This window comes from Acyrthosiphon pisum, unplaced genomic scaffold (genome assembly GCF_005508785.2).
Source record: "Acyrthosiphon pisum isolate AL4f unplaced genomic scaffold, pea_aphid_22Mar2018_4r6ur Scaffold_21836;HRSCAF=25019, whole genome shotgun sequence".
Taxonomy (NCBI): domain Eukaryota; kingdom Metazoa; phylum Arthropoda; class Insecta; order Hemiptera; family Aphididae; genus Acyrthosiphon; species Acyrthosiphon pisum.
Genome location: NW_021771344.1, coordinates 8,977 through 21,016, shown reverse-complemented (window position 1 = coordinate 21,016; position 12,040 = coordinate 8,977). Strand labels below are relative to the sequence as shown.

The 12,040-nt window shown below is 25.3% G+C and overlaps 1 protein-coding gene across 1 annotated transcript; it reads left to right on the top strand.

The window, feature by feature from the left end:
* The first annotated feature begins 3,937 nt into the window (after window positions 1–3,937).
* On the top strand, window positions 3,938–6,842 carry LOC103307632. Its single transcript, XM_008183687.2, has 6 exons — window positions 3,938–4,052; window positions 4,129–4,212; window positions 5,084–5,128; window positions 5,198–5,260; window positions 6,339–6,589; window positions 6,692–6,842. Exons 1-6 carry the CDS (start codon window positions 4,022–4,024, stop codon window positions 6,788–6,790), a joined length of 573 nt encoding a protein of 190 aa, XP_008181909.1. The 5' UTR covers window positions 3,938–4,021; the 3' UTR covers window positions 6,791–6,842.
* The last annotated feature ends 5,198 nt before the right edge of the window (window positions 6,843–12,040 follow it).

The window sequence follows — 12,040 nt, the reverse complement described above, 5'->3', positions numbered from 1 at the left end:
CTCTAACCTGTGTTTTTAAGGTCAAAATCACTGGAAGTCTTCTTCTTTCAAATAAAAAAATACTCATCAAAATCCAACAATTCTATAAAGCTTGAGAGTTATTCCCGTAAAGTAATTTTTTTCAATATAATACACCCTATCAACCACCTCTAAATAGTTATCGGGTAGTAGATTAGTGGAAAATTCTTATAATTGAGGTAGCAACTAAAATATAAAATTTAATTTTGAAATTTTATAGAATTGTGGAAAATTTGAAAAACTGGCACCGGGATCCTTAATATGATAAATGAAAATTTATATTCAATTATATATATATTTTTTGATATTCCTGCTTTATATTACTTCATATATTTCAAACAATTGTTTCAATAAAATATTCCTAAGATATTTTTTAATTTATTAATACATTATAGCATTATACTAATATCTAATTAGTAGGCTTAATGTATATTAAATTTGTAACTTGAAATATTTCATAAATTATTTCTATTTATCTTAGCTTAATGCCCATGGAATATCAGTTTAAATTTTATCATGATATTTTCATTCATTTGAACAATCATTGCACTACTGCCACTACTCGCATTTCAACAGTCGTTATAGTCGTTACTTTGAGTTTTCAGTTTTGTTTAATCATGTTTTCTGTGCCGTTGCCTGCGAGTTGTTAGTTGACAGTGTTGTTGTTACACACGTCCATAAGAAGTACACTTCTTGCACCGTACTCATTGACAGTCTGCAACCGATTATTGTGATTATTTTATAATTTTACCTACGTAATTTTATAATGTGGTCGATAGTAAATTTTATGGAAGACAATTCCGTGGAAGTGGTGCCTAGTAAGGGGGTTACCAAGTATAAATGTGCGTGGCCAAATGATAACACAAGAAAATGCGTTGAAAGCCAAAGTGACCCCAATAAATAAGCTTTTAGTTGGTTTAAAGCACGTGCTATGTTATCAAACATCGGTAAGTTTTCGCATTAGTACTACCTAATATTATTATAAAATATTGTTGTAACGTTGTCAGTGCCGCAACTACACCTTATGGTGCCCTAGTAATAACTAAAATTACATGATGCCATACAACGTATTATTTGCATTATACAATTATTATAGTTATAGTAACCAAATATACAAATTTAAAAAAGTACATTTTAAAACTTGGCTCCTCTGTCAAAATCTTTCAGCTGATGTAACTGTTATAGGCAATGCGAGATAAATTAAGGTTGGACTTAAAATATCATAATGTGATGCACTTACTATAGTAATTTTAAATTATGTACAGGGTGTAACAGGAAGGCCCGACAGAACAACTTTTGTTTTAATCAATATTTTAAAATGTGTTTATATATATAATTTATAGTACCTAACTTATAAAAAAAATATTTTTATTTTCATTAGGTACTAAAATAAAAAATTTTAAATTTGTTTGGAAAAATTGAAAATAGCCAACTTGTAAATCTTAGCTGATTATAAGAACATTGATGGTAAAATATTACGTAGTTAATTTTAAGAATATTTTAAAATATCAATATTTTTTTGAGTAAATTAATCTAGAACGCAGTAACTTTTTTAAAAATATTATTTTTGGGAATTTCCTGACATGAGTATATTTTTCAAATTATTTATTTATCATATAATTTTCACAATTGTTGTCGTACATTTAAGTAGCATAATTTTTTTTTTCGTCAGATCACCTGTATAATGTCAATACTCAATTTATTGTTGAATACTTTAGACTTCAGAAATAATTATTTATTATTATATTAATACTATTTTCATAATTTTTACAAGACATATGTACCTTAAATATTACTATAGTCCATATTTATTCAAATGTTGATATTTTATGTAGGGAATTTATGTTATAATAAAATTAATACCGACATCACAAACACATCAAATGGTGCCCCCAAATATGTCTGGTGCCCTAGGTAAGTACCACCCAAGACCCAACACCCCCGCTTGTTGCACCACTGAATGTTGTATAAAGTGTTTAAATTTGAAATAATATATTGTATTGGTAATACAGTAATAATTATTAGTATAGCAGATAACTATATTATTATAATCAATTATTTAAATTTATGAAAATACAAAATACTCTTTTCAATACTGATTGTCTGATTGTATAAACTATTATAATTATTATTTATTTCAACTATATATTTTGTTTCAAGAATCTTATTCTGAAGCATTCCATAAATGCAAGAAAGCTGTTTTTACTTCCGATTAATCTTCTTCTGAAAATGATGTACAAGTGTCAAAACGAAAATTGAATAGTATTAAAAATACAAATCATGGTAAACCAGGTATAACTTGTACATTATTTATTATCTAGGTATCTATGTAGTCTACTGAGTACTATGTTTATATTGGCTATACAATTATAATTAAAACTTACTCTTTCAGGTGATGATACTGATGATTCAGATAATATGCATTATGAGATGCCGAATTACGAGTCTGGTAAGTAATAAAGAATACATAATAATTAATTTGATTAATACCTGCATTTATTGTAACTTAAATTAACTTATTGATGTTTTAATAGATAATAATGATGAAAGAACAATCATCAGCCAGTCACCAAATAAAAGGTCTAAGAAATGTGAGTTATTTAATGTGTATTATTTAATATATTTAAAAAAATTTCTTTTTATACATTATAGTTTTTAACATTTTTTCTTATTTACTTATTGATTTTGATCATAACTATATTCATTCGATTACATTTTGAAATTATAGTACCTATATAATATTATAGGTAGAATCTTTGCACTATTTAAACTTTTATATTATTATTCTTTAATAATGTTAAATTTATGCATTTTTTGTTTTAAGAATTTTGAATAATATTTAATTATGATTTATGAATTAATGCGTTGAGTAGTTGATATTTAATTTTATGATTTGAACTGGATAGATTATAAAATTTAAAAAATATTTTTTTAGCTGTTAAAACAACTTCTAAAAACCTTTCAGTTGGAAAATCTCCTATAAAAAGGATCATCGTCTCAAAAATGTAAGCATCTAATTTTCTTTATTTATAATTTATAACAATATATTAGTATTACTTATATAAAATTTAATTATTTTGAACAGTTTTATCTCCACATGTACCAGAAACAGTATTGTATCCTAAGCAGGTTGAAAAATCTCCTAAAAGAGCATCATCATCTCAAAAATGTAAGTTATATTTGTAATTTATCAGATATGATAACATTGTTTTGTATAAAATGTAATTTTTTTAAAATAGTTTCTTGGAAATATATTGCAGCTTCAGATACAATGTCATCTCCTAAGCTGCAAAACTATGAAAATATTGCCAAAACACCACTTTAAAAATTATATTTCACAAACCTAGACTTCGACCGACTAAACAATAATACTCAGACACTAAACTACTATCCATTAAAAAAACTATACCATAAAAAAACTTTATTCTACCTCTTTAAAAATAACCTAGCACAAATAGCCACACATAATCATAATACAAGATCTGAAAATCTAATATTTCCCAAAATAAACACATCTAAATATTATAACAGCTATCTCATAATGGGCTTGAGACTTTATGAAAGGCTCCCTCCTATTATAACAAATTGTGATAAATTTAAAAAATTTAAGTTTCTTATAAAGAGATGGTTATTACACAATGAACAAGCTATATGATTGTATTTTATCTATATTGTAAAATTATTTATTTTGTATTATACTATTATACCTCGTTATATACTATACTACTTTGCTCATATAATATTTTTTTTCTTCTTTTGTTTTTCTATAACTACTAGTGGCAATTGTATTTATCATTATATTCTTCATTATTTATTTTCCTATTATATTTGTTCATTTAATTAATTAATTTTTCTTTTATTCTCTTAGAGACTCTCACCCATCAAAACAAGGAACTTATCCTAAGTGTTGGGCGAAGCAATTTAATCACAAATATGTATACATCTTCTGTTTCAAACAATTATTGCTGAATAAATTATTTTATTATTTTATTACCATATTATAATGTCACCTAAAACAACATTGTCCCAAAAATGTAAGTATAATATTTTTTAAATTTTTAATAATTTGGATTAAATGTTATATTTTTATTGTGTTGTCATCAACTATAGATGGCGTTTCTCTAATTAAGAAGACTCCAACTAAAATAAGCTTCAATGATTATTCTCCAAACCTGTTTATGTCATCTCAAAAACGTAAACACTTAAGATTAATATAATTTGCTTAATTTCTATGTTATGTGCTTATTTTCAAACTATATAATAGTTATTACATTATTAGGTTACGATATAATGATACATGTTCAGTGTTCTTCACATAACTGTAAGTGATCAAGTATGGTTTATGAAAAGCCATTAGCCAGCCATCTGAAAAATCATTATACTCATTAAGTGGATGCTAACCAAGCATTTGTTGTCTCCATCTTATACATGTACTACATGGCAAATTGTCGTTCAATAGTGTGCTGTTAGTTTTTATATTTGAGTGAATTTACCTATTATCAAACTTTTAGGTAAAAACATTCTGTGCTTAAGCTTCAGCTTTTATTCGGTATTTTAATTTTAAAGTCAGATATTCCTATTTTACATTCCCATTTCTTGCTTGAGAATTAAAATATTGAAAAAACCGTTTAGCATATAGATAATGTTTTTACATAAAAGTTTGATAATAGGTCCATTCACTCTAATATCAGAATTACCAGCACACTATTGAAACTAGCGTGTTATATGGTACGTGTGTGAGACAGAAACAATGTATGGGTAGTGTCCTCTTAAATACACCAAGAAAATTGTTAGGTATCTGCTCAGAATTGTTTATATATAATATACATAATATTTAACTATATATTTCTTATAATAACATTGTATTACAATATTACATTTTAAAAATACTCAATTTTTTAATCTTTTTACTTAAATAGTAGATAAGCATTTTTAATAAGTTTTGGATATTTAAAAAATATTAAAATGCTGTTTATTTTATTTTGAACCTACAAGATTTTTGACTTTAATAATTTTGAGAGTTCTAACTTCATTTTAATTTTAATTAGATTTTTTTTGTTAACAGATTATTCTCCCAAAAACTCTAAGTACAACTTGTCAAATATGCCTGGTAAGTAAGCTCAACTTATAACTACACTTGAATTAATAATTTAAAATTGTTTATTGTATATTTTTAAAGGACATTTTGTAAAAAAGCAATTATTTAAGCCAAAAGAAAGCAGCAGCACACATTCAACTTGTAGTAAGTTTTTATATGCTTTGATTTTTGTTTCACTATAAAGTATAAAGCCTAGCTTGAGGGGTTCACAGGATATGGGGTACACATATTTTATCCTTCCCCAATTCCTAATGATTTTAAAATAACCATTATATATTTTATTAACTGATGATAATATTAAATAAAATATGCTTGTATCCTTTAAACAATAAATAAAAATAAAATAGTATTTGAATACTGAATAGTATAAATAGTATAATAATGTGTGTATGGTATAATTTATGGTTTTTGTATTTGAACATAATTGCGTGTAAAATTAATAAGACCAAAGACAGGTGATGATATCTTCAAATAAAAATAGAACTTAAGCATAATCCAATAAATTGTGCCCGCCGCATATGAACAAATATTAATAATTGTATTTTACAATTAACCACATGAAACTTTGTATCTGATAGCATCCCCCTCTCCTCCCGATAATTTCAAATATATCGAATAATAATTTTTAGAAATATCTGATGTTTCAATTTAATTAAAGTTCTTTTAATTCAAAATGTTGGGTGGGGCTATGTGCCTCTATCACAAGTCGCCACTGTCATTACTAAATTCAACTATTGTGATTTATGAACTATTTGTAAGATTAATAAATAAATTGTAACAAATTAATAATTAGGAATAATAATTATGCGTGTTCTTACATATCGTCGTTCGCGAGAACAAACCTCCCATGTGCCAAATTTATGATTTTGAGGTTTTGGTATCCCTAGCTGAATTCAGAAAAAAATTGGCTATTAATTATTGATAAAATCTTCTATGTGTTATCTAACCTCTGACACTAAAAAATCAAAGGTTATAACAGGTATTTACTAGGTAATTTAATGATTATTATTTATTTTTAAATACTGATAATAGTTAGATTTTAAAATAATTGAAAGTATATAGTGTACTCTGATTAGTCTGAATAAGTTCTGGTTAATTTAGTATTTATTAATTGTACGGATATATTTTAATTTAATTACCATTTATAAAATAAATGCAACTCATTATATATTTCTAATACAATAATATTAAATCTAATTCAAAGTTAATATTATGATTACAGATGATCAGTTTAAGGATATGGTATCCCATAATTTAATAATTATGAAACACAGTATCAGGAATTTAAATGAAAAATTTGATTTGATGATTGAAAGAAGTTCCAAATTGTCACAAAGCTCAAACCTAATTCATGAAGATGGTGAAGCTGATAATTACACAAATCTCAAATCTATTTTTCCTATTAACGACGTGAATACTTTGAATGATATTGAAGAACAACTAGCAGCAGATAAAACATATCACAAATTAATGGTAATTTGTTTGTATTGTGGTTTTTAAAATATAATTAACAGTATTAAATTGTTTTTTTTATACAATATTAAATATTTATATTTTTTTTTTATTTTGTTACAGACAAATAAACTAGTCAGATTAGGTGGCAAAACTATACAAATTTATGTTAAACGAGTTATGCATCTATTATTCACTGATGAACTGTTAAAATATTATTAATTTAATGGCCGTGCAAACAAAAAAAAAAAATGTTTTGCAATCTTATTATTTCAAAGCTAATTTTTAGTAAGTATGGTCTAAAACTTTTTTATGGGAGTTATAATATAATTATGTTAATCATTATTTTTTATAAATGTTATATTTTCTTAACTATATAATATAAACATCTACTACATGTGTTATATAATATTTCATTTAATTTACCGAATAGTGCAGATCTACAAGACTCAAAGAATTTAATTAATGTAATATATAAAATATTATATAATAATACCTATATCTGTTGTAATAGTTTTATTATATAATTAAATAATTCTTTTGCCTTTTCTCTCTTTGTTGCAATATCCAGGAGTATTATTATTATATAAGTAACAAATTCAAAATTGATATTAATGTATATGAAAACATTTTCTAACTATAGAACATTAAGTGAACTATATAAATGGGTTATTTCACAATTTTTTAACAGTTGTCTTTAACTGCATCATTAGGCTAAAATATAAACAGATAATGGCTGTTGTCAAAATTATAAAATGTTCATGAAGTTATATAGGTATAGTTTATTAAACACTTGTAAATTAATTGTCCCCTCTAAGCTAGTCTTGAATTCAGTTATTGATAAAAATGTATGATATATTTTATATAATTAACACCAACGCTGGGGCTTAACAAATTAATAAATTAAAAGTGGTTCAGTTAAACTATTTTGATTTCATCATTAACTTAACTTTAATTTGATTTGAAATATTAAATTTTTAAATTTTCCAATTTATAGTTTATTTTGATTTTTTGTATTCAGACTATTATACATTTTTTCTTACAGGTTCAATCAAAACTATAAAAAAATTTAATTATGATGGTGCCACCAATGATGCGGAAAAATACATAAAAAAATGCTTTAATCCAGGCTCCATTTAATATAAAAAAATCTACTTCCTACAGTGCTACAGCTATCACATCACCACAACAATAATATTGATGATAATTATATTTTGTTATCATATTAAATTCAATAACAATAAAGCATAACATTTTAAAACTATCAAATATATTGTAGTGTCATTTTTATTTATTATTTTTCATGATATATAATATATATTATTCACACTGTAGGTAAAGTACCTATGTATACCTGGATGTATTCATTACAAAAAAAAAAAAAAAAATCGGTTTTTGAGTTATATTATTATTATAGAAGTAAAATACAAAAAAAAACTAACAATAATCAAAACAATAATTGTGTTAAACGGGTAAAGTTAATATTTTATATAATATATTGTCATGGTTTTGATCTGCAGCTACTATAACATGGTAGCATTATGTGTTATTCCCAATGTTTGTTATATATTTTGGAAAATTTAAATTTACCTTAATTGAGTTTCACATAACGCCAATTTAATATGAATTATAGTTTGAATAAAGGATTAATCAGCATTATTTTATTAATGCTACATCAGTATTTAATGTTAAACACTTCTTGAGTATACAATTTCATTTAATTTTACCTTTATACAACATTCCGTAAAGATTAATTTGGTCCCAATTGCGTCTAAAATCTACCTTTAAATAAGGTACAATATTAAGAAACGTGTCTTTAGTGAACCTTAAAACAGTATTGGTATGCTATATTGCTATGTGGGATGGTGTTTGGCACTTTTGCTCAAAATTTAAACATACTGCAACAAGTAAAATTTGGTGCTTCTAACTCATTACCAAGGACTGTATGAACAGCATATTAAGCTTCATCTAAATATTTTCTACCTACCAACATAATATATTTTGAAAACATAAGAAAATCAAATATAAAAATATTATATAGTTACAATTGTTATTAAACTTCAAAAGTGGTTCTTTATCAACAGTACACTCAAAAAATTCATGGGAAACAATTGCAGGTAACCGAAAGTAGGTATTCCATTAAGTCTGGTAAATGTTTATTCCGATTTTCACTATCATACTTGATCCATTTAATTAGAGATTTATACACCTATTAATAATTAGAACATTATTTAGATTCGGTCAAGCCGTTTCGGAGGTGTTCAATAACAAACACTGTAGCATGAATTTTTATATATAAGATATACATATTATCTACTTGATATGCTGTCGCACAATGTCCGCGATCCAACGTAGTCGGACTAGGGTGGCTGAATTGCACTTACTGCTGCGAGTTACATCCAAAAGGATTTAGGCAATCACAATTTTTCAAAGAGTTGTCATTTTTTAAGGGCAACGAAGTGCACAGTGTGAGCTAGTTATATATATAGCGTAATTTATTTTAATATTTATTATAGAAATTGTTTTGGTGGAAATGTGGTCAATGTCTAGTCTTGTGGAAACAATCATTGGTGGAAAAGAGTAAGGTACACTTTTTGTGGAAACTGGTAATGGTGGGATAAGGAAAGTTCAACTTTTGATGGAAATATGTTACGGGTGCATGTAAACTCTGCCATAAGTACCAATTTTTAGTGTAAACTCCGCAAGGAAAAACTCACGTAAACTCAGTGAAAAAAATTAGGTAAATCAAGTAATAGTAAAAAATTAATACCTATATTTGTTAAAATTATAATTTTTTTTTTTAAAAATACCGTCTTCAACAAATAATAGTTAGTTAGGTATTCTTATAAACCAAAAAATGTATGAAACTTAAAAATAAAAATCATAAAAAATAATTGTAATAATCATAAAATATGAAGATAATATGTAATAATTATGTTATAGGTAAACGTAGGTATGTTATAATATTTTAAACTGTGAACTAAAATTATGTGATACAATTAGTAGATGTCCTAATTTCTACTAAGTTTCTTCATTTTTAACAGGCAATTATTTTGTAACAATCTCAAAATTTTTAAACACACAGGTGTACCAATAGCAAAATCAACTTTATTTTTTCTAATGGTAACTACATACTATATTTTTTAATGGATTCTGGTTAAGATTTTTTTTTCTGAACATTTTTATAGTCAAATTATTAATTTTGATTCGCTAGTTTATTAACTACGGTCCTCCAAAGTTAAGTAAAATATGCATCAATATTAGATTTAATTTACAAGAGCTAGATAATTTTTTCTTATAACTTTTATAACTTTAAATTTAAACCATAAGTTCCCTTATATTGGTAGGTATCGCATGCAAAGTATGAACTTGGCAGTTGAATTTCTTTCAGAATTATTTAATAATCGTGATTTAAAATAAGCTATTTGCAAAATATTTAGATAAATAGTCAAATTCAATATAGGTTTGTACCTGACTTAGGCATACTTTTAATAAGTTAATTACAGATTTCCAATATTATTATAACAAGAATCAAATACCATAAGGTATTACCGTAGCTACCTTATAAAGAATCCAAATTAATACTATTGTAAGAAAAGTATGATAGGAAAAGTACGAAATAAAATGTAAATGTCCAAAACTAAGAAATATGAAGGGTTATGAATTTCAACTCCTAAATTCATACTTTGCATGCGATAGGTACCTACCAATATAGGGAACCTATATGGTTAAAATTTCAAGTTTATCCCACTACGAGAAGAGCACTACAAAACATTGCACTCTTTTCATTACACAATTTTTTTTAACTCGCATACATATCTAAGACATTAATATCAACAATTGGTTATCATTTACCAATTTACTATTATTACTTTAGCCACAAGCCACCTAATGAAGAATTCAAGTTTATGATATCGAATAACAAATTAAAATAATAAACTGATTTTGATGATTGTATGTTAAAATAAAAATAATGAACTATGTTTGCCAATAATTTTGTTTGTTTGTTTTTTTTTTTTTGAGAGTGTCATTAAATTACTGTTTAAACTACAGTGTATAAAAAGGTAGTTATAAGAAAAAAATATTTAGCTCTTGTAAATTAAACCTATACCAATTATTTCAATTAAAAGTACTAATGCTATTTTTACTAAACTTTAGAAGACCATAGTTAATAAACTAGCAAATCAAAATTGATGATATGACTATCAACAATTTCAGAAAAAAAAGCTTTACCGGAATTAAAAAATATAGTGGTTTGGATTTGAAAATATAAAGTTGATTTTGGTATACCTGCGTGTTTTTAAATTGTCATAAAAAAAATGCCTGTTAAAAATAAAGAAATACGTCTTTTTTCGTTTTAACGAAATTCTATGTCATCGATTCATTATCGTTAAAAGACACCGCGTATAATGACATAAGATACACCCTGTATAAGTCTAATATAAATTCATATTATTATAAGTGTGGTGAAAATAAAGTCAAGAGAGAAATAGTAATTCCCGAATCGGAGGTTAATTTTGTAGTAGATTAAAATAACAAAGAATAAAAGTATAGAAGGGGGTACAGTAGGTAGAGTGTATTTTTGTTTTATGCATATATTTTTTTGGGATTCATACGCTTAATATTTGAAAAAAAAATTCCACTATGTGTGTATGTGTGAGTAATTTTCTTCCACTACAAGATATTATTATTTATGATGGGGCATGGAATTACGTTTTGACTTTAGTAATTATAAATGTGGTATCACTCAGGGCTGGGCATTAACGAGTTAAAAATGTAATTTAATTATAACTTTTTAACTTCTCTAGTTACTTTTGGCTTTTCATTAACTTGATTGTTAACTTAATAAATTTATTTTTTAATTAACGTGAAATTAACGAATTCATTTGTCATTATCAGAAAAAAAATAAGTTAAATTATTTTGTTTTTAATTTAATTATATTTCAATATTTCTGTCTATTTTGTTTTCATGTCAAAAAATATTTACCGTGAATTGTTCAAAGTTAAAAATGTATAGCATTATAATATCTAACTTATATGGAAATACTGTATAAAGTATAAACACTATAGTCTATAATTTAGTTTTGAGTTGGAAAAAATGAAGTACGCTAGCGTTGTATAAACAAATTAACTTTTTTTGAACTTAATAAAAAGTTAATAAAAAGTGTGTATTAACTTTTAATTTAACTGAGTTATCCTATAGTTGAATTAACTTTTAACTTTAAACTTTTTGTTATTGGTGCATATTAACTTAACTTAACTGAGTTAAAAAAAATAATTAACTTTCACAGCCTTGGTATCACTTACCTACCTTGATTGTACCAGGGGGTGGACACTTTTGGGTGGCAGGCCGATAACAGAAAATCATTCGCCATTTTATTTGAGGTGGTTTTATCAATTTTAGTTCAAGATAAGAAACATCCCTTCCAAGTGGGTCACAGGGTTAAGAAAATTGCATTTTTGTTGCACCGA

Bases quoted from the DNA above. Each gene is read 5' to 3' on its own strand.
- LOC103307632 (XM_008183687.2), top strand. From the start codon at position 4,022: ATGTCACCTAAAACAACATTGTCCCAAAAAT. The intron at 4,213-5,083 runs GTAAACACTTAA...TTTTGTTAACAG, and splicing joins GTTTATGTCATCTCAAAAAC to ATTATTCTCCCAAAAACTCT. The intron at 6,590-6,691 runs GTAATTTGTTTG...ATTTTGTTACAG, and splicing joins AAACATATCACAAATTAATG to ACAAATAAACTAGTCAGATT.